The 23,764-nt window shown below is 44.0% G+C and overlaps 1 protein-coding gene across 2 annotated transcripts in view; it reads right to left on the reverse strand.

The window, feature by feature from the left end:
- SNX14 (sorting nexin 14) overlaps positions 1–23,007 on the reverse strand; it is a 776,643-nt gene extending 753,636 nt beyond the window's left edge. For both annotated transcript variants that reach the window (XM_078774041.1, XM_068110896.2), the window contains exons 1-10: positions 22,745–23,007; positions 21,739–21,862; positions 19,460–19,551; positions 18,027–18,105; positions 10,716–10,759; positions 10,468–10,555; positions 9,913–9,997; positions 9,299–9,455; positions 9,046–9,121; positions 7,319–7,363 (exon numbers count right to left, since the gene is read on the reverse strand). In XM_078774041.1, coding sequence (XP_078630167.1) covers positions 7,319–7,363; positions 9,046–9,121; positions 9,299–9,455; positions 9,913–9,997; positions 10,468–10,555; positions 10,716–10,759; positions 18,027–18,105; positions 19,460–19,551; positions 21,739–21,862; positions 22,745–22,869 — 915 coding nt within the window. In that variant the 5' untranslated portion in view covers positions 22,870–23,007. The remainder of the gene's footprint in view (positions 1–7,318; positions 7,364–9,045; positions 9,122–9,298; positions 9,456–9,912; positions 9,998–10,467; positions 10,556–10,715; positions 10,760–18,026; positions 18,106–19,459; positions 19,552–21,738; positions 21,863–22,744) is intronic.
- Positions 23,008–23,764: the final 757 nt, after the last annotated feature.

The following is a 23,764-nucleotide window of genomic DNA, read 5'->3' on the forward strand; positions in this document are numbered from 1 at the left end:
GATGAGAGAAACCCATTCAGGGCCACACGTTGACGACGACTAGAGAGGAAGTCCGCCAGCCATGCGTGGAGATTTCCATGGATACCAAAGGAGGAGAGTTTGGTGAGCAGAGCGGGGTGCCAGACCGTGTCGAAGGCACGTGATATGTCGAGGGAGACAGCTCTAATTTCCTGTTTGGCATTGAGGACCTCCATCCATTGTTGAGACAGCAGAAGCAGCATGTCCAGAGTAGAGTGACCTGGTCTGAAACCAAATTGATGATCAGAGATCAAGCCATTGGAGAAGAGGAAAGATTTCATATCAGAAGCAATGATGGATTCCATGACTTTGCTGATAATTGGGAGAAGGCTGATTGGTCTGTAGTTGCTAGGATCTGTTTTTGCACCTTTTTTGTGCAAAGCGGTGATGTTGGCTGATTTCCAAGCAGATGGCAGTTGACCTTGAGCAAAAGAGAGGGTGAAGATAACAGAGAGAGGGTGAGATAGAGCAGCAGAGCAGGATTTTAGGACCCGTGGGCTGATGCCGTCGGGTCCAGTTGCAGAATCAGAGTCGAGGGTTGACAGAAACTTTTCCACCTTGTCAGGAGGAAAGGACACGGAGTCCAGGAGCAGCAGGGTACGACTGGGTATGGTGGGTACAGAGAGGGATGGGTTTGGGACACAAGATTTAGAGGCAAACACAGAGTTGAGGCATTCAGCTTTTTCACGTGCGGAGTCAGCTGTGTAGCCGTTTGAGGTAAGGGAGGGGATGGAGGGGGAACAAACACCAGAAACGGATTTGACCAGACGCCACCAGGATTTGGAAGAGGGAGACAGATAAGAGAGTTCGGTCTTGAGAACGGAGAGATATTGTTTCCTGGCTCTCCTGAGGGTGGACACACACTTGTTTCGGGCTTTGTGAAAGGAAATGAGATTTCCTTCCGTTGGATTTGCTTTCCAGGAGACGAAGGCAAGTTGTTTCTGGGCAACAGCCTCACCACAAGATTCCGTGTACCATGGACGGGAGGAAGGGTATGACAACTGAAGACGAGATGGGATAAATCTGTGCATGAGAGAGAGCAATTTACTTTGGAAGAATTCCCAGGATGAGTTGATGTCAGAGGTGGTAGAGATGGGAGACCAGTCCAGATGATTGATGGCTGCTTGAAGACCGTGCCAGTTGGCCTGAGTGAAATGCCAGACTCGTCGACGCTGAGCAGGCTCCCTGAGGATGGTCAGAGAGATGTCCACTTTAACAAGGACATGATCAGATGATCCGATCGGAGCAGAAGAAGAGCAGCAGACATTTTCAGGGAAGTTAGTCATAACCAAGTCCAGAAGAGAAGATGTTCCGTTGACTGAGATCCGGGTCGGGAAATTGACAGATTGTGTCAGTCCCAGTGAGTCGCAGAAGTCCTTTGCTGAGGAGCCATGGCTGGTGAGAGAGGTACCCACACCCAGCCAACTGGCATGATGACAGTTGAAATCACCACATATGAGGAAGAGAGAGTTGGGATGAGTAGATAGAAGTTGGTCCATATCATCAGACAGCGAGATGTAGATGGAGTCATCACTGTTTGGTGGACGGTACAACACACATATGAACAAGAGGTGGGAGCGAAGGGGAAGCCGTAGCCAGAGGTATTCCTGGGGGTGAGGTGGAGAGAGTGCAGTGCAGGGCGAGTGAGGAAGAGAGTTTTTGATAAAGATAGCAACCCCGCCTCCAGGACGAGGCTCAGGTCTATCATACCGGAGGAGGGAGTAGCCCGGGAGAGATACTATGGAATCAGAGACATCATAAAGGAGGAAAGTTTCTGTTAAGCAGATCACGTCTGGTTTGACAGAAGCAACCTGTATGGAGAGATCAGTTAAGTTTGAACGAAGGCCCCGGATGTTTGAGGTCCATACCGTTAATGAAGAGGAAGGGGGAGCATCAGATACAGAACAGGGGGGAGGAGGGGTAGGGTAAGATGTGGAAGAGGTGGAAGAGGTAGGGAGAGCTGTTGAAGGTGTGTCAGAGATTTCAGAATAGCTCGGAGAAAGGGAAGGATGGGGCGGACAAAAGGTTTGATGGTGATTGGGTGAGCCACAATGAGGTGTTATTTGAGGAGGGGGAAGAGCGAGGCAGAAGGTTGGGGGAGATGGAGGTGAGAGTTTGAAGGGGGAAGAAGCGGGGAGGACGCTTTGAGGAGGGGGAGTGAGAGGGGGGAAATTGAGAAGCAATGAGGGTGGGGAGATTTGAAGGGGAGGGGTGAGGGGGGAGTTTGGGAGGGAAGGGACAAGGGGAGGGATTTGAAAGGGATGGGATATGGGGGAGATTTGGAGGGGAGGGGTGAGGCAGGAGTCTAGGAGGGGAGGGGCGAGGGGGCGTCTTGGCGGGGAGGGGTGAGGGGGTAGTTTAGGAGGGAGGGGGCAAGGGGGGAGATTTGAAAGGGATGGGTGATGGGGAAGATTTGGAGGGGAGGGGTGATGGGGAAGATTTGGAGGGGAGGGGTTATGGGGAAGATTTGGAGGGGAGGGGTGAGATTGGATTTTTGAAAGTGTACGATTTATGGGAAACGAACATTTATTGCAAAATGAGTTTCTTATGACCTTCGAGTTAAAAATACGTTTAAGGACGCTGGATGGAGGATGGAGTGCAGGAGAGTTTAGGGAATGTAGAAAAAAGGCACTATAGGAGATGGATTTTTTTTTTGGGATGAATTGATTTGGTGAGCAAGTCGAAAGCAGCCTTTTAAAGAAGAAGAAGAAAAAGGTGTTATAAAATATGACGGAATACATAACTTGAGGGGAAAGTGTAAACATTGAAGGTTAATGAGTGAAAACTATCTGGGGAAATGGGGGAGAAACACGTGGTCGAAGAACGAACGAACGAATAAGAATGAATAAACGAATGAGAACAGAGAAAGAAATGTTTTTTTTTTTTTTTTTTTTTTTTTTTGAGTTGAGATTTACACAAGGAAGTAGGCTATGGGTGAAAAGCCTGGGAATACAGAGAACGAAAGTTATTGGATCACAAACGACGGACCACTGAGAGAAAAACAAAGCCTCAAGGTTGTACAGTGCACACTGTACAAGGCCTTGCTCGCGACACGGCAAACAGACGATCAATTTATGAAAGATAAACACCGAGAAACAACCAAAGTTGCACACAATAACTTCACACACCGAAAGATAAATACAGTTTCGACAAAATACAATTGTGAACAGACTTAACTTCGAAAAACGTGGAGACCGTGTGGAGCTTCGAAAATCCCTGCCGCCGTCTCCAAGATCTGGTCCAAGTTGTCGATTTGACGCGTTAATTCTGCCCACACGTTCTCTGTCGGATTCATATTCGGGGACATGGCAGGCCACTCCATGTGCTCTACACCACGGTCAGCAAGAAAGTGTTGGATCATGCGAGCACAATGAGGCCGTGCATTGTCATCTTGGAAGACAAAGTTTCCTCGAAAGGCTGCACGAGCAAATGGAAGGAATGTTTCTTCCAGAATGACCCTGTACTTGAACTGGTTCAGGTTTCCATTCAGAACAACCGGGTCAGTTTTTCCCCCTGCATGAAAAGCAGCCCAAACGGTCACCCCACCACCTCCAGGTTGGACTCTTGGCACTATACAATCTTCGTTGTGGGCTTCATGCACTTGTCTGCGCACTCGGATGCAGCCATCTTGACGACAGATCAGAAATCTAGACTCGTCACTGAAGGTCACGTGATTCCAGTGTCCTGGCTGCCATTGACGGTGCTCTCTGGCCCACTGCAATCGGCACTGGCTGTGTTGTCTGGTCAGGCATGGCTTTCTCAGGGGACGCCTGGCACGATAGCCTGCTTGAACCAGTCGTTGGTTGACTAGCCTTCTGGATACAGGCATATTTGTCAGTTGCTGCCACTCAGCTCTAAGCCGATTAGCTGACTTGGTACGGCCATTGCAGACTAACCGGTGCAGCTGGCGATCATCCCTCCTTGTGGTTCTGTGGGGACGTCCTGGCCTCGGTATTGGAGTAGGGACACCCTTCTGAGCATTTCGTTTCAGGATCTTTGACACCTGACCTTGAGTGATGCCATACTGCCGAGCAATAGCACGCTGTTTCATGCCAGAATTTAGTAAAGCCACCACTGCATGACAAACAGCATTGTCAAGTTGACGGACCATCTCCATAGGAAGCGGCAATAACTTTTGTGGACGTGCAGCAGTTGTTTTCCACTAATACAGAATGCAACAACCCTTATATACCCGATTGTGAAGCCAATCGTCAAATGTACCTGTCCTTACATTTTGTCACGCCACCTGTGATATAATCCTGTTATTGACTTCTTACTGCGAAAGACAATCAGTGACATGGTTCTTTCAACAAAGACATCACCGAAGGGTAAAAGAAACTCACCAGATTGATATACTGAGTTCAGAAAGTAAACCCAAGTCAAGAAAAAAAAAAATATTCCATATTAAATACCAAGTCTGTATATACACATGCAACTTGTTACAAGATTTAATTAATCATGTATGATATGAATGAATCATAGTATGTAATATTATACAGATTAAAGCACAATATATTGACCTAACTATATCCCTCCACTCCTAAAGTAACATTACATAACAAAAGATTACACCAAATGGATCATCATTGCCTTGGTTTGTAAGCAACCAAGCCAAGAGGTGGTCCAACCTTGCCTCTGCAGGAGTTACACTTTTCCCTATCCTGAGAAAATAATTCAGTCAGAATGCCGGCGATAACTCACATTCTCTTCACGAAAAACACCATCTTCACTTTTCCAATCAGAAAACATTGTACAATAATGATTCTGCTTACAACTAAAGTAACTAAAGTACTCAATGGCGTTCATGTCAGGGACTAAAGGGATTGAAGAGAGTGTGGAAGTTTGTTCCAGAGGCGGGGAAAAAGAGGAATGAAAGAGTGAAGGTGAGCGGAGAGTCTTGATTTTGGTAGTTTCACCAGAAGAGGGTTGCTGGCAGATCTTGTGCGTCCTGCAGGAATATTTGGGGGACAGAGCACAGACAGAGCTGGGGGAGCTAGGCCGGAGAGCAGTCGGTAGAAGACAGAAAGACCACCAACCTGCCTGCGGTGAGTGAGTGAAAGGCCCTCGGAGTTAGCTTCATCACGGGAGATTCCAATGATTCTGAAATCTTTGGATTCAACAGCATGAAGCCGAGCTAGTTGTGACTTCCTGACATGAACGCCATTGAGTACATGTCTAGGAACATTTTATCGATCGGCCCTCAGAATAAGCTTCATCGCAGGAGATAACAATGATTCTGAAAGCTTTGGCTTTTGTGTTAAAACAAATCTGCCAGCCGAACCACATGACCGATGACGTCATTTTTTTTTTTCTCCACCAATTTATCCCTAGATGACGCTCAACAAATTACATCTTGATCGGATGAAGTTTTGTACTTGTCGAATTATGACATCATTAACATGGTATTCCCCATGGAGGTTCTTTCTCATTGTTATTTACAATGAGCCATGTTTCAATTTTGGAGATAAAGGTGCAAAGTTTTTCGGTTTTTCCAAGATGGCGCCCATACCACGTGACCTATGATGTCATAATTATCATTACAAATTCTGCAGGTGGAGGTGCACCTATGGTGAAAATTTCCTGTCAATTGGGCCAACGGTTGCAGAGAAAACTAGAACCGCACTCAGTGGAGAGCATACCTCCGCCTGGTTGGACATATCACTCAATGGTGAAGACAACAGACATTTTATGACTGGTGATGCAGTCATAAATGCATTTGATACTCAATAGTGAAGAATCACTTTAAAATTCTACTAGTTGGATCCGGATCCGAATCTTCACCAAAATTGTCCGAATCCTTCCACAACTTTTTGAGATATTTTGTTCACAAACGGACAGACAAACAAACAGACAGACAGGTGCGAAAACATAACCTCCATCCACCTTTGGTGGTGGAGGTAATCATATTTATTCGATGCAGACAAACAAACAAACAAACAGACTCAAATGCAATTCCCTCTCCTCTGGCGAGGGTAATTAGTAGACTGATAACAATGTTGGCCAAAGCAGACTCATCAGTCACCAACTACAAAAATCATTGCATCTACTGCAGTTGTTAATTGCATGCATGGCACAAATGTCTCATCATAAACTGCCGCAACACACTACTTTTGCAAGCTGCACTTTAATATAAAGATAATTAAATAAGCCAAAACTGTAACTGCAACGCTCCAGCCACGTTCACCAACACACCAGCAGGTGACACCTGAAACCAGCCTTCCAACGGTGTGACGCATGGGCTACATAAGATGAAATAAACTGAAAAACCATGAATAACATCATCCTGCAAGGTTGTTTTAAAACTTTTTACCCCATAAGCACAAAGGGAAAATGGAGTTTATGCAATTGCTTCACTTTGTCTGTCTGTATGTCTGTATGTCTGTCTATAAACGTCACTCTATGATCGAGGAGAAACTTTATTTCAATTAATTTTTTTTATTTTGAACACCGTAGAACACAAATTGGAAAACGAACCTGCAGTTTTAGCAGTACTTTGGCTCTGAATTTGGCAAATTATATAGAATGCCAGCATACATGTGCAAAGGGCAGGGTAAAATAATTTCAGTCTGTTTGTCTGGTAGTTAAACAAATTGAAAATCATTACAAAAAGGAAACTTACTGCTTTTATGAATGTCATAAAGGCCAAAAACAACAGGCACAGAGAACTAATTTAACGTGTTAAATTAGGTGATGTAATAGACACTGCATCAACGGCAGTAAACTCTCGAAAATTTTTTTCCCTACAGCCTTTAAAATCTATTCTATTTCAATTGAATTTCATACTTGAACACTGTACACCACAAATTGCCTTCTTGTTACTTCCAAAAATCTCCAGTTTTGCATTATTTGGACAAAGTATTTTACACTATCTCGACCAATCAAATTTGCCTCTTGTGCTCTCCGTGTTGGGGAATATCAAGATCCAGACAAAATTGCGGCTCGTAGGAAATATAGATTGTACTTTGAAACGCAAAGCAAGAGTTTAAAATACCCTTCCATTTTCCTTTTTCTCAAGTCTGTGTCAGGAGAGTTGTTCAATGAACCCTCTAGTTTGTCTTTGTGGCCATCCTACTATATTTACCTTTGTTTTATTCACAATAGTAAATGTAAAAAATTTACCTCAACAATTTGTTCTTAATCACATTAAGTGAATTTACTTTTTGAAAATTGTCTGTGCAATTATACAAGTGATGTAATCTCTCAAAACAAAATAAATAAAAGCATGAAGCCAGGAAACAAACGCATGGTGTTTATCAAGGCACAAATTGAAACCGAACGTACTCTACATCAACAAACTTACAGGAGATCCATCAAGATACAATAGCACCAGGAAGTTCACAAAATCCTGAAAAGGAAAGAAGAGTAGGTTAGTGATGAAAAGAAGGCACTTTGAGCAAAAGTGATTAGTTGGAAGGAAAGTGAAAACCAGAACAGCACTCTTCGAAGTCGTGATATCAAATGATATTAATCTGCCCACATTATTACATAATCATACATACATGTACTAAGTTTAATTTAAATCCCTTAAGCTGTTCTCAAGTATCACATTTTTACCTGACATGACCTCTGACCTTTGATGTAGAAATCTCATCAGTTCAACTTTTCATCATATATATATATATATACTTGTACCAATTTGGTCAAAATCCCATCACTGGTTCAAAATGATTACCAAATGGGACCTCTGACCTTTGACCTCTTGACCCCATAATGTAATCAATTTATCTTTTTATTATTATACATACTTGTACTAAGTTTGACTTGGTTCCCTTTAGCCGTTATCAAGGTAACTAAATATTTTTTACTTAACATGACCTCTGACCTTTGACCTCTCGACCCAAAAATCTAATAACTTAATCTTTACATTATTATCCATACCTGTACCAGGTTTGACTTAGATCCCTTCAGCCGTTCTCAAGTTATTACGGCATCGTTTCTCAATCATTGACGGACGGACGGAAAGCCAGACGGACGACTTCTTCGGTGAGACATAACTAGTTTCTGGTTAAGATCCAACGATTAAACATGTGGTCTATCAATCATTATAATGATCCTAAGTTAGTTCAACAGGTTATATTGAATGACAATGCAAGAGATGCAGTGAACAAACACCCATCTATTTGAAGACCCTTCAAAGTACAAGGGATGCTGTTGCACTATGTCAAGTGCTTTAGTCAATCAATGGAATAGCACAAAACTAGAAGTTCTGACATCACCAGCTTCTAGTCTTCTAGCTTATGTAACATTTTCCAGGTTTATCATTTTTTTGGGGTAGATTCTTGGCACTCATGTCTAAACACATCTAGAAACTTCACTGAATAAGAAAAAAAAGGATGCCAGTTTTTCCATTAACATTTAGGGCCTCCATTTTGAATTTCAAAATGGCCGCCACCGAAGCTCAATTTCTTTAAAAATATTTGCCAATTAACTATACTATTCATTCAAATGTCATACAATATTTATTCCATTTTATCTAAGCTCATATATAGGGGTCAACAATTCATTGGAAACAAAATGAGAGCACTAGAAATACTCTAAATTAGCAAAAATAAAAGATGACCACCAAATTTCAGACTTTTTTTAATGTAAAATGCCATAACTTTTGAACCAATGGACATAGGAAGATGTTTTTGGTGTCTAACCATATGTTTTGGCATATGAGGATTCCAATAATAACATATTTATGATTCGAATACTCTTCACCAATCCTCCAAAACATTTACTAGAAATAATGTAGAACAAGTAATTCAATAGAAATTTATTTGGTCGGTTACAGAACTTGAAGATGGATAAAAATTTTTTAAAGGTACAACATGTATGAATCAGGAGTGTCAACGTTACGGATTAAATGTTCATAAAAATGGCCCTAAATGGCCCTAAAACTAACGGCCCTAAATGTTAATGAAAAAATTATCACCCATTTTTTTCTTCATCAGTGATGTTTCTAGATGTGTTTAAACATGAATGCCAAGAATCTACCCAAAATTTTGCTTTTTTTACATGAGCCCACAGACTATTCATACTCACTGGATCAGCAAGCCGGTCCATAGAAGGGAGAAGCAGTGAACCAGTCAGGACCTCACGGGATAGCCATGAGATGGAGCTGCACAGGAGTAAAATATATCTCGTTTAAGAGGAATAAGAGTTCAGGAAACTAATCACCAATTATAATCCAACAAAGGATTACCCACAAGGCGCATTAAACAGAATGGTGAGTAGAGCACCAAACTGGGAGAGTTATTCAGAAATCAGTAAAGGCACCACCATGCAATGGCCTCACTTGCAGTTGGCAGCTGCAGGTGGAAGCAGAGTAGGAAGGAGATGTTCAACCACACTGCGCAAGTATCGCAGTTCATTCCTGCGGCTATGCAAAGAAACATGGAGCTGCCCTCCATAGCAGTCCAAGGTGTGCTGCTGCAGCATCTCCACATTGCGTGCTGAAACACATGCATACATGCAACAAAGGAATCCAAAAGAAACAATGGAAAGTGGAGGGGAATCAAAGGGTACATTTCCATGAGAGCAAACTGGCTGATTGGTTCATTGAACTAGCCTGAACTTTACTTTATAATCAGAGCTAAAAAGCCACCTACATTGACTTCAAACAATTAGAGAGGAGGAGTGAGGTCTTTTAGTGGATACACATGTCTGTAGGGGAGGAGAGTGTGGGTGGGAAGGGCAAAGGAGAGGGGAAGTCCCAATATTTCTTTGGTTACAATTTGGGTCCTATATTTTTGGTATTGTCAATACATTGATGATGCTCAACTAAACATTGGTAAATAATATAATTTATTGCGCTTTCATATTTGTCAAGTCTTTTCAAATTCTCCTGCTACCACTCTTAAGTAAACATTTCAATGTGTGGAAATGTTCACACCCTCAACTTCCACATACCTTTATGGCAGGCCTTGGATACAAACTCTATGTGCTTCATTACACTCTTCAGCAGCTTGTCCATAACAAACGAGGAGAGGTCAACCTGCATGCATGCACCAAGTTTCAAACAGAATCTTGCAGCTTACTGCCCAATGTGAAGAAATTAGGTTAGCCAGATATTCAGCGATACAACTCCCCCCTCACTCTCACCCCTCCCTTTGCAGTCATTAAAGGTCAGGGTCAGGTGAAGGCTGAAAGTCAGAGTAGAATGTTTGGATAGGGTGGTAAAGAACAGAAGACGTGCACATAATCATGCGTAGGTCGGTGGATAGACATCAAATTTTCAGCAAGCCACCTTCTTAAAGCATTGCAAGGAACAGCAGGATTAGAGAAAAATAAGAAGTAACAAAGAAAGAAGTTTAAGAGGGGAACAGGTCGAACAATTAATAAAGTCAATCAAAACCTGTTTTTTGGAAGCAATTCTGACCATGAACACGATGGTGCTCTGATGCAATGTTAACGACAATTGTTCATCGAATAAACAAAAGGGAGAATGATGATGCAACGTCACACCTTTTTCACTTTGCGCAGCAGGACAGAGGCAGCAAATCGCATGGCATGTCTTAGCTCGGACACCATCTCTTCATCATTGGATATTTCTCTGCACGGTCATGGGCCACAGCACATCCGTGTCAACGCTGCACTGAAAGCATTACATTATCCCGGTCGTCTCTCTTAACTCCATCCTATTTGAAACCTCGACTGTTCACTTCCTCTCACTGTTCATTCTCCATACATAGGCGCACGCAGCAATCCCTTACCTGTACCAGGAGTAAATAGAGTGCTGAATCACCTTCTCCAGCAACTACAAGGAATAGTTGGAATAATGGAATCACAAGCAATGCACAAAAAAGGACAACAATGCTAATTCACAGATTTATTGCAACTTATTTTTATTCTATGGACATAGGCGAAGTCCGACTGCATTAGCACCGCTAAACATTGCATCTCTCCCTGGATATTCCCACAAAAGGCTTATATTCTGAGAGATGGATGGATGGCTGTTTTATACACCACAGAGCCAGGTTTACGAATGAGCGAAGAACAATGGGTTATTGAAAGAGTAACGTTGGAGTGGGAGGTCAGAAGTCGTGAGGAAGATGGACCGAAATGATGGAATGAGAGATGGACCGAAGATTTGACACGAGATGCCCGTGTGTGGACACATTAAAAGACTAAAGGAAGGGTACGAGTAGTGGAGTCATGAAAGGTGCTCCAAAAGCGGAACGAGAGAGGGACAAAGGAATGAAAGGAACATGTCTTTCAATCCTAACAAATATCACACTCTTACTATTTCTCTCCGAAAAGACCGACTGGACAACCCTCCCATCTACTTTCTCAACAATCCTCTCCAAGAAGTTCTGTCGCTCAAGCTTTTGGGTCTCACTATCTGCCAGGATCTTTCCGGGGAAAACCACATTTCCAAGCTGGCCTCAAAAGCCAGTCGCCGACTGGGCATCCTCCATCGTGCGAAGTCCTTCCTTGGCACACCTGAGCTCCTCACCACATACAAGGCTTTCATCCACAGCTCAATGGAATACTGTTCCCCCATCTGGGCTGGTGCTCCTGCCTCACACCTAGCTCGTCTTCACGCTGTTGAAACCAAAGCTTTCCGAATCATTGGAATCTCCCGCGATGAAGCTATCTCCGAGGGCCTTTCACTCACTCACTGCAGGCAGGTAGGTGGTCTTTCTATCTTCTACAGACTCCTCTCCGGCCTTGCTCCCCCAGCTCTATCTGTGCTCTGTCCCCCAAATATTCCTACAGGTCACACAAGATCTGCCAGTAACCCTCTTATGGTTAAACTGCCGAAATCTAGGCTCTCTGCTCACCTTCACTCTTTCATTCCTCTTTTCTCCCGCCTCTGGAACAAACTCCCACACTCCCTTCAACCCTACTCCGCCCTCCAGGTCTTTAAAACAGCTGTTCACCACCATCTCTTATCTTCCCTCATCCAAAACCTTGATCTTTTCTACCCCCGCTAATTCACCCCAGATGCACTTTTTTTGAAATTCCAACTTCTTTCCTAGAAGCCCTTGCAGTGTCCATATGTTTTATACCTCTCCCACCCCCCCTTCCCATGCCCCCCACCCCAAAGCCCTCTCCCTCCCACAGATCTCTCGATGTCCCTGCTCTCAAATGTTGTGTTTGTGTCCTTCCCCCTCTCTTCCATCTTGTCTACCGCTCCCCATGTTATATGTTTTATGTGTCGGTTTGTCTTTCTGTGTGATTAACGTTAGCTCTTTCACGAGCCTCGATCTTGTATACAAAAAAAACAAACAAAAAAAAAACGAGCAGCAATTAACAAAGCCAGAATATTAATGATCAGTGCTAAAAATATATATATATATAAACCACATTCCCATCAATCATAATTTGTTATTTCCACGGCCACTGAAGGTGGACGGGGGTTTTGTTTTCACCCCTGTCTGTTTGTCTGTGAGCAGGACTTCTCAAAAAGTTGTGGACAGATTCGGACAAAACTTGGTGGACAGGTTGGGTGTGTGACAAGGACGAATTGATTCGATTTTGGTGAAGATCCAGATCTGGATCCAGATACGAGAATTTTTTAAATTAATACACGTCATTCTTCACTATTAAGATGCAAGTATAAAATCCGTCAAAAATGACGGGTTGGAACAGTTTTTGACAGTACAGCCGCGTGAGCATGCCAAAGTCTGAAGTCTGGGGCTAGTGTCAGGGGTGTTTATATCATCTTTATTTATTAGACATCCTTCAGGCGTAAATGAAGACTCGTTTTACTCTGCACACATTGCACATCACGCACAACAAATTTCACCTCCCTGTGCGTTGTATTTATTGTGATAAAAAAAAAAATTCTTCTGTACACCGACCTTGAGGCTCAGTTGGCAAGCCACCATCTACAATTCCAATGTAAGCGGCATAATTACTTTTCTTTTGGGTCTTCGGAATCCTTGGAGTCTTTTGTGTCCTCTGGGTCATTTGGGTCTTCTGGTTTATCGGCGTTTTTTGGGTCATTTGAGTCTTTTGTGTCCTCTAAGTCTTTTGAGTATTTTGGGTCCTCGATCTGGATCTTTGGGGTATTTAAGGGTCTTCGGGGTATTTAAGGGTCTTTGGGTATTTTGGGTCTTCTGGGTCTTTTCGGTCTTCTTGATCTTTCTTTTTGATCTTTTCGGTCTTCGGGGTTTTTGGGGTCTACAGGGTATTTTAGGGTCTTTGGAATATTTTGGGTCTTCGGGTCTTCTGGGTCTTTTCGATCCTTTCAGTAACCGGGATCTTTTCGGTCTTAAAGGTTCTTTGGGTCTTCAGGGTCTTGTTGATCTTTCAATTTAAAGGTCTTTGGGCTATTTCGGGTCTTTTCAGTCTTCAGGGTCTTTTCGGTCTTCGGGATATTTAAAGGTCTTTGGGGTATTTTGGGTCTTCATGGTATTTTGGGTCTTAGTGGCCTTCAGTGTATTTTGGGTCTTCTGGGTCCTTGGGGTCTTCTGGGTCTTCATGGTTTTTTGTGTCTTTAACAGTCTACAGGGTATTTGGGGTCTTCGGGTATTTTGGGTGTTTGGGTCCATTGGGTCTTCGGGGTCTTCTGAGTCCTCAGAGTCTTTTAGGTCTTTTAACCGGTGCCCGGCGAACACACAGTCGTGTTCAAAGATTGCCCATTAAACCCGCCCACTCAAATCCGTCCTAAAGCACTACTTAGCCTTTAAAACCTACCCTTATGAAGAGAGACAGACACACACATACGCATACACAAACACGCACACATTTTAAGGGGGACAGACACACACATACACACACACATTGTGTTTTATATGGTAGATGGGGCAAAAAACAATATATAGCATGATATTTCAAAAAGTTGTGGACAATTGAGACAAAACTAGGTCGATGAAGTTGGGTGTGTGACCAGAACAAGGCAATTATGTTTTGGTTCAGGTCCGAATCCAGATCCAGCCTATCAGTGGGATACAAAACGTTAACTGGTCAGCCTGGCAGAGGTATGTGCTCTACCGAAGGCCGTTATAGTTCATTATCACTTGTATCATCGTTGTAAGGGATTTGCATTCCGAATAGAAGTTATATTGTTATTCTTCTGATTATCATTATTATTAGTATCATAACCTATTTTTCTTCTACATGGCATTAAAACGATTAATGCTATAGTTAAACAAGTACAAAAACTTTTAATTAAAACAAAAGCCGCGTCGATGTTACACAATGCCTAGATACAGCTGTGCCTATAACGTCGATGTAAGAGGCACAGGACATTCCTATTGATTCGATTACTTGTTGTTATTTTTGTGCAAAGTGAAAATATATGTCGGCAATTTCCCGTGTGTGGCGACGAATTTTTAATATATCTCGGCATTTTCCCGTCTGTTATTTCAGGCGGTGTATGACTGACCATGCCGCGATTTAAAAAAAAAATATCTCGGCAATTTCCCGTGTGTGGCGACACGTGAACGAAGCTATGCTCCTCTCTCCACATTATTGTGACGACGTATAAATTAAATATTTCATCGTAACGATTGTCATCAAATGGACGAATTTTTAATATATCTCGGCATTTTCCCGTCTGTTATTTCGGGCGGTGTATGACTGAGCATGCCGCGATTTAAACAAAATATATATATATCTCGGCATTTTCCCGTCTCTTATTTCGGGCGGTGTATGACTGACCATGCCGCAATTTAAAAAATATATATCTCAATGGACTTCAAGTTACAGGCCTTTGAGAATTCATTTTGTTCCATAAAGGGCAACTTTCATCGGATTTTCTTCCAGTTTTTTTTCAACCGAGTCTAAAACTATGTTAGCGACTGTGAAAAATGAAATGATATATCGAATTTGATTTGAAATAAAACTGTGTGAGAGAGGAAGACACCACGGGCCTACAAAACAGGCCTCAAAGCCATGCGAGTTAATAAAATGGTGGATATTTGTTTATATGAAGGCTCTCCCAGAATGGGTGGAGCTATGGTTCCCAGAATGGGTGGAGCTTTGAGGTTTTGTCTTCTCTGCAAGAACAAGAAGAAGAACAACAACAACAACAGCAGGGGGCACTCTATGAGCAGCGTCTGCGACGCGGCTAAAAAATTTAGTATATAAATACATAATGTTCTCATACTTATATGTGTGGGTATTAAGCACTAGCATGGGTACCTGGCATTGCCCAGTGCTGTTCTAATCCCGTTGGCATTTTGAAGAAATAATTTTGTTTAAATTATATTTTTTGTGGGGACCCAACACTTTTTTTTTCTTCTTCTTTTTTGTATACAGAGTCGAGGCTCGTGAAAGAGCTAACATTTATCAAACAAACAAATCAAACAAACAAGCAAACAAAGTATATAAAAAGGGCAGTGGTCGACAAGATGGGGAGAGAAGGGGAGGAAGCACACAAACACAACATTTGAGAGCAGGGACATCGGGAGATGTTTTTGGAGGGAGAGGGCCTGGGGGGAGGCAGGATAGGTATAAAACGCAAGGACACCAAGGACATCCAGGAAAGAAGTCAAAAGTCACCTCAAAAAAGTGGATTTGGGGTGAAATTAGCAGGGGTAGAAAAGATCAAGGTTTTGGATTGGGGAAGATAAGAGATGGTGGTGAACAGCCGTTTTAAAGACCTGGAGGGAGGAGTGGGATTGAAGAGAGTGAGTGAGTTTGTTCCAGAGGCGGGAGAAAAGAGGAATGAAGGAGTGAAGGTGAGCAGAGAGTCTTGATTTTGGCAGTTTAACCATAAGAGGGTTGCAGGCAGATCTTGTGCGACCTGCAGGAATATTTGGGGGACAGAGCCCAGAGAGAGCTGGGGGAGCAAGGCCGGAGAGGAGTCGGTAGAAGACGGAAAGACCACCAACCTGCCTGCGGTGAGTAAGTGAAAGGCCCTCGGAGAGAGCGTCATCGCGGGAGATTCCAATGATTCTGAACGCTTTGGTTTCAACAGCGTGAAGACGAGCTAGGTGTGAGGCAGGAGCACCAGCCCAGAGGGGAGAGCAGTACTCCATTGAGCTGCGGATGAAAGCCTTGTATGTGGTGAGGAGCTCAGGTGTGCCAAGGAAGGACTTCGCACGACGGAGGATGCCCAGTCGGCGACTGGCTTTGGAGGCCAGCTTGGAAATGTGGTTTTCCCAGGAAATATCATGGCAGATAGTGAGACCCAAAAGCTTGAGTGACAGAACTTCTTAGAGAGGATTATTCAGAAAGTAGATGGGAGGGTTGTCCAGTCGGTCTTTTCGGAGAGACATCGTAAGAGTGTGAGATTTGTCAGGATTGAAAGACATGTTCCACTTGTTTGCCCAGTCTGTGATTTTGTCCAGGTCTGCAGAGAGTGAGGAGGCTGCAGACTGCCGATCTGAGGGATGAGGAATGGAGCGGCAGAGAGTGGATTCATCAGCAAAGAGATAGAGAGGATTTTCAAGAGAGTCAGAGAGATCATTGATGAAGACCAGAAAAAGCACAGGGCCCAGAACACTGCCTTGGGGAACTCCAGCCTGAACAGGAAGAGGAGATGAGAGAAACCCATTCAGGGCCACACGTTGACTACGACTAGAGAGGAAGTCCGCCAGCCATGCGTGGAGATTTCCATGGATACCAAAGGAGGAGAGTTTGGTGAGCAGAGCGGGGTGCCAGACCGTATCGAAGGCACGTGATATGTCGAGGGAGACAGCTCTAATTTCCTGTTTGGCATTGAGGACCTCCATCCATTGTTGAGACAGCAGAAGCAGCATGTCCAGAGTAGAGTGACCTGGTCTGAAACCAAATTGATGATCAGAGATCAAGCCATTGGAGAAGAGGAAAGATTTCATATCCGAAGCAATGATGGATTCCATGACTTTGCTGATAATTGGGAGAAGGCTGATTGGTCTGTAGTTGCTAGGATCTGTTTTTGCACCTTTTTTGTGCAAAGCGGTGATGTTGGCTGATTTCCAAGCAGATGGCAGTTGACCTTGAGCAAAAGAGAGGGTGAAGAGAACAGAGAGAGGGAGTGAAAGAGCGGAAGCACAGGATTTTAGGACCCATGGGCTGATGCCGTCAGGTCCAGTTGCAGAATCAGAGTCGAGGGTTGACAGAAACTTTTCCACCTTGTCAGGAGGAAAGGACACGGAGTCCAGGAGCAGCTGGGTACGACTGGGTATGGTGGGTACAGAGAGGGATGGGTTTGGGACACAAGATTTAGAGGCAAACACAGAGTTGAGGCATTCAGCTTTTTCACGTGCGGAGTCAGCTGTGTAGCCGTTTGAGGTAAGAGAGGGGATGGAGGGGGAACAAACACCAGAAACAGATTTGACCAGACGCCACCAGGATTTGGAAGAGGGAGACAGATAAGAGAGTTCGGTCTTGAGAACGGAGAGATATTGTTTCCTGGCTCTCCTGAGGGTGGACACACACTTGTTTCGGGCTTTGTGAAAGGAAATGAGATTTCCTTCCGTTGGATTTGCTTTCCAGGAGACGAAGGCAAGTTGTTTCTGGGCAACAGCCTCACCACAAGATTCCGTGTACCATGGACAGGAGGAAGGGTATGACAACTGAAGACGAGATGGGATAAATCTGTGCATGAGAGAGAGCAATTTACTTTGGAAGAATTCCCAGGATGAGTTGATGTCAGAGGTGGTAGAGATGGGAGACCAGTCCAGATGATTGATGGCTGCTTGAAGACCGTGCCAGTTGGCCTGAGTGAAATGCCAGACTCGTCGACGCTGAGCAGGCTCCCTGAGAATGGTCAGAGAGATGTCCACTTTAACAAGCACATGATCAGATGATCCGATTGGAGCAGAAGAAGAGCAGCAGTCATTTTCAGGGAAGTTAGTCATAACCAAGTCCAGAAGAGAAGATGCTCCGTTGACTGAGATCCGGGTCGGGAAATTGACAGATTGTGTCAGTCCCAGTGAGTTGCAGAAGTCCTTTGCTGAGGAGCCATGGCTGGTGAGAGAGGTACCCACACCCAGCCAACTGGCATGGTGACAATTGAAATCACCACATATTAGGAAGAGAGAGTTGGGATGAGTAATGATGAGTAACTTCCAAACGCCCACTAAGGAATGGGGTCAGGGATCATTTAATATTACCGTAACTTTCACGTAGCTTCAAAGGCTCACCTCACTCAGTGCTTGATCAATGTTCTGGGGCACTTTGAGGCCAAGCCAGGGCTGGGTGTATTCCAGGGAAAGGGAACGCCTGTAAAACAGAGCACCTCCAAAAGCTACAAACAAACTAAATAATGGGGATTGTTCTATGCAGTTGATACAATGCTCATCAGAATAATGTTTAGTGGCACTGTTCTTTGCACCAAGGGGCATTTACACTGTGTCCTCACTTAACGTCACAGTTGTGTTCTCGAAAAATGTGACTCCAAGCGAAACAAAGTTAAGTGAATCACATTTTCCAATAAGAATTAATGCATCAATTGGAGTTCTTTTGAACATTTATCTTCAGCAAAAAATGACATCACCCTATCTGACACCTTACATTAGTTATTCGTGCCTGTTGTTTGTGTCCTTTATGACGTCCTTAAAAAGAGTAAGTTTCTTGTTTGGAATGATTTTCAATTTTGTTTGGCTGCCAGGCCGGCAGACAGAGTAAACTTATTATCTCACTCCTCTCTGTGCATTCATGGTCGGGACGAATGTACAGCAAAAATACAGTAAAAATGCAGACTTGTCTTCCGGTTAATTGTCCGATACGTGTTCAAAATCTAACATTCGATTTAAACAAGTTGGCAGCCGAAAGGAAACATGGATCATAAATGGAAGATCATAAACCGATCAGACAGACGGAAGGACATGACCCAATTTCTTAACCCTGCTTTTTGCCTCATGTACGTGGGGTAAAAACACATTGAACTCCCAACGCACTACGCACCCATTTACTCCGACCAAACTCAACACCCTACTTTTCACTGCTCAACTTGTCTCCACAAAAGCTTTCCGAATTCAAACACTGAACCTCTCACCACAAATTCAGCCACTTTCTCAGAAGCACTCCACCTCACTCTCCCACAAAACCCAAGTCGAGAGTGAAAGGCACAAAACTATCCACCATTATATCCTCCACACATCTCAAACAACTGGCAATAAATGCGCCATCCTCTTCCTTATAAAGGTGCTCATACACGTCCATACATCAGATTATACTAAATGCAAATCTGGAATGAGCAGACTCTCGATGTTGATGGCATACTTAAGGGTTAATGCTTTTTTCATTCCTTGCAATCGATCGGAAGAAAGCGAGTAAAGAAGGGTCCAGAACATAGGCCTGAGCTAATCCGTGGGTCAGGGATGAAATGCTGACTGATACAAAGTCTGCTCTTTGTTGCAAAATTAGTGCAGTAGTACTTAGCTTATTAACAAAACCAAAAAAAAAAAAAATACTTGGTTGGATGTGGTTTTTCCATCAGGTGTTTCCACCAGAGTTCCATTTTTATATTTACAAGCAACTGCTAATGGGATGGCCAGTTTACCGTCTCCTGGGAAAGGCCATTATGACGGCATACCGATAAACTGATAGTGGAACAATAATGTGATCCACCCACCGATGTCGATCACATTTAATGTGACCACACACAGCACAACCCTTTGGCTGAAACAGCTCTTCATCTTTTTCTTCTTCTTCCTCTTCTTCTTTCTGAAAAAAGGTGAAGATAAATGAAATCATAAAGAGTGCCTGAAGGATTGACTGCATGACACACATCAATAACACATCACGGAAAGGCAAAGCAACTTTGCCATATTTGCACCAAATAACTGCTCGACAGGCTCAGGTAAACCAAGTAGTGGTCAAGTGTCATGCCTTCATCGTCTCATATACCACACGGTGAATGGAGGAGTGGGGGAGAGGGATTGAAACCCGGACCGGAATTAGCAATGCACGTGAGGCTAAATGACAAATTTCAACAAAGGGGTGTCATAAATTCAGGTGCGAGTATAAACATGCAGTAAGAACAGATGAGTAAGAAAAGCAATAAACTGCCCAAGTGGTTGGCTGATTTTCTCTATGAGAGGAAACAGCAGTTGGCCCTTCATGGTGTCCCTTCCCATTGACCTTTCCCTTCATGCTGAAGTTCCACAAGGAAGCATCTTTGGACGTACATTATTATGATTGATCTATATTAATGATCTGTCTAGGGCTGGCAGGACGGCCTAGACTCCCTAGAGCATACTCGCCTCTAAGCTGTCCAGCCTGGGTTTGAATTTCGGCCCAGCTATAAACTGTCATCCCGGTGTTTCACAGGCAGAGTGATTCATCAATGTGTGTTGCCATCCCTCTGATGGAGGTTAAACTGGGTGCCTATCTGCCAACATTATTTTAAAAAAACAATAAAAAAAACACCTTTAGAGGCCATTTTTCCCTGCAAAGCGGGGGTTGGCCTTTTTCGGGCACCGTGGTTGTTGTTGTTGTTTTTTGGTCCCCTTTTTGAAGCAATGTTTTACGGCCGGATGCCCTTCCTGACGCCAACCCTTTTTGCCACCTTTAACGACAAACAGGGAATTACCAGTGAACTGGTCCTCAATTAGCCGACCTCGGAAGGATGACAGGCTGAGTCAACCCCCCTGGCGTTAATTCAGCGATCGACCGGGATTCGAACCCAGGATCCTAGGATCCTAAGCTGGCACCCGAACCGCTAAGCCAACACCAGGCTTGCATCTGCCAACATTATTGGACCTTAAAAATCCTTTGGTGTCTTTTGCAGAGTAGGCGAGCTATCGCCAACACCATGAACAAATTCCAAATTATTTTTGACAAAAGATGCTGGTCAGCTACTTGGAACATGATAAATGGCGTTCAATAATGGACTTTCTGGAAGAAGTGCAGTCCCAGGAACTCATTGCCTCACTATCTGCCATAACCTTTCATGAGAGGATTATATCACCAAGTCAGAATAAAAGGCTAATATCACAGTCTGGGTATTCTCTGTAGAGCTAAGGCATTCCTGAGCCACAATGTGCTCATCACAATGTACAAGAATTACATAAGCAGCACCATGGGCATGGAGTATGGCTCCCTACTCTGGGCTGGTGCTCCTGCTTGCCACCTTGCTTCTCTTGCGGCAGTCACAAGCAAGGCCTTCTGAAAGGAGGCCAATACGCAGGGACTGTTATGCTCCCACCATGACAAGTTGGCGTGCCCTCTATTTTATAGAAATTTACATCAGACCTTGCACTCCTCCTGATCTCTCTTACCTTTGCCCTTCCCAAGCCACCCCACATTGTATGTGTTCCTCAAGAAAGCCTCACCTGCTCACCCTCCCGAAGTCCAGGCTACTTGCACACGTGCTTTCATGCATCCCCATATTCTCAGTACCAATGACACAAATATCTCCCAGTGTCCGTTGTGTTGGCCTCCTCACTTTAGTCTTTCAAATGTGCTGCACATCACTACCTCATGCACATCCACAATCTTTTCAGCACACACAAATTCTTTCCCATTCTGTTCCTTTGTGAGATTTTTTTGTGTCCATTCCTCCTTGTCTATGTCTATCCTCAGCATCACAGTTTGTAAATATGCTGCTCTTTGACATTTAACTCCTCCATGAGCTTACATGCCTGTAGAAGAAAAATAAAAACTATTTGCATTAAGGGTGTTCAAAAATAAGACAGACTTATTGTCCTCCATGGTTTTTGTTCAGTTATACTGAACAATTTTCATTTGAGGTGAGAGCAAGCCTGGATTTTTGGAGTTTCACTAGGAGGGGGGCTTCTTTCATGGCAGCTCTTCGAATGACTCCATGTAGGACCGAACTCCAAGGCAAAGGAACTTACACGACTCAGAGATGTTGAACTCACTACGATGACAGGAAGCTCAAAAACATGCCTTATGTGAGTGTGCAGCAGAGAGCAGCAGAAAGTTGGGAAACAGCGAGTCTGGGCTGAGTGCGCAGTAGAACGTAACCATGCCGGCCACGAACGCCCAGAAGAGCAGCAAGATGTTCAAGAATCTGCAAATAAATAAATAAAAACACATATCGGTGTTAAAGTTCAATAACGAAAAATGCTGCTGTTGCCAGATTCACTTTGCCTCCCAAGACAGTGAAAATACCTAAATGTCAACCTTCAAGTTGATAAAACCTATCATTCACATTGTTCCGCAGACACTAGCCTTGACATAGTGTACTATTCTTCTATACAGTACATGGAAATAGGCAGAGCAGGTCAGCAGAGCCACCAGACATGTCTGGGCATATCCAAAACCCAGCATTGCAACCTTCAGCAGGTAGTGCAGCAAAGATCGATTTAATACGTACGCAGGAATGATAGAGGGGCTAAACTGACCGACATAACATTGAGAAAGGTAGGATTCGAGGAAGGACAAAGAAGGATGGTAATATAGTGAGGGAAAGGAAAGAGGCTTGAGGATATAGGGAAGAGGCATGTATAAGCATAAAGAAGAAGAAGTGCACATTGGAATATTTGCGTACTTATTAAATAGACGGCCCATAAAAAAAGTACACCCAATGTTGTCCTCATGACGTTGTGAGAGAAACGATCCTAATCAAGCAGCCATGGTGGTGTAATGGTTAGAGTGTCCGCTTCTCAGTCTGAGGAGGTCGGTGGTTCGAACTTGACCACGGCCTAGTTCCATCAAAGACGATAAAAATGGTATGTGCTGCTTCCTTACTTGACGTCAGCATTATAATATAAAGATAGAGCACGGACAAGACAACCATATGTTGGCAGCATTTGCGCAGGCTCGATGGGCCAAATGGCCTCCTGGAGTGTTGAAGCTCCTTGCAAAGGAACACACACACACATATCTATTTATATATATATATATATATATATTAATACGGATAGGCAACGTTTAGTGAAGCGGGGCCGACCTCGGGAACATTGCGGTGAGGAAGGTGAGCAGTGTGAGAGAAGCAGATAACAGCGGGAATCGCTGGATTGCATCCCGGAGAGAGTTCAAGGTTTGCCGGAGGCTCTTTACATCCATGACGAGCATCCCTTGTCCGTGCTTCTCCTTGTGGTTTCCCAACCTCGATCTTATTCAACTGGAACCAAAGAACGTCACCGAGGATGAAAACAACTCGCTGGAGAATGAGGGAAGTGTGGAAGTACACGCATGCGCAGAACGCGCCGTACTGTCAACATAGCATCCGCAAAGGAACAGTGAAAATTTTAAATAAAACAAGCTACGGTAATAATAAAAATTCCAGCACAATATTTGTTTGCGGATAAACTGCCTTAATCGAAAAAACGAAGTAACCTTTACGATTTAGTTCAGCATTCATATTGGTGATTGTACATAATATTTTACAACACGGAGAAGCCTTTTTGAAATAAATTTGTGTTTTTTTATTTTTGACTTGTGAAATCTAGAAACACCACTTTTACACTTTATCAAACAATTTGAAAGGCTGGAGATAGGATTTATTCTGTTGAGAGAGGGGAGAGAGAGACAGAGAGGGGTGGGATAGAGAGGGGTGGGGTGGGATAGAGAGGGGTGGGGTGGGATAGAGAGGGGTGGGGAGGGAAAGAGATGGGGAGGGGGAAGGAGTGTGAGGAGAGCGGGGAAGGAGGGAGTGTCAGGGGAGGGGAGGGAGTGTCAGGGGAGGGAAGGGAGTGTCAGGGGAGGGGAGGGAGTGTCAGGGGAGGGGAGGGAGTGTCAGGGGAGGGGAGTGCCTGGGGATTGGAGGGGAGGGAGTGTCAGGTGAGGGGAGGGGAGTGCCTGGGGATTGGAGGGGAGGGAGTGTCAGGGGAGGGGAGGGAGTGTCAGGGGAGGGGAGGGGGGAGTGTCAGGAGAAGTGAGGGGTGTCAGGGGAGGGGAGGGGGTGTCAGGGGAGTGGAGGGAAGGGAGTATCAAGGGAGGGGAGAGGAAGGTGAGAGGGTAGAGAAGG

This window comes from Myxine glutinosa, chromosome 3, assembly GCF_964187855.1.
Source record: "Myxine glutinosa chromosome 3, kmMyxGlut1.1, whole genome shotgun sequence".
In the NCBI taxonomy this organism is placed as follows: Eukaryota; Metazoa; Chordata; class Myxini; order Myxiniformes; family Myxinidae; genus Myxine; species Myxine glutinosa.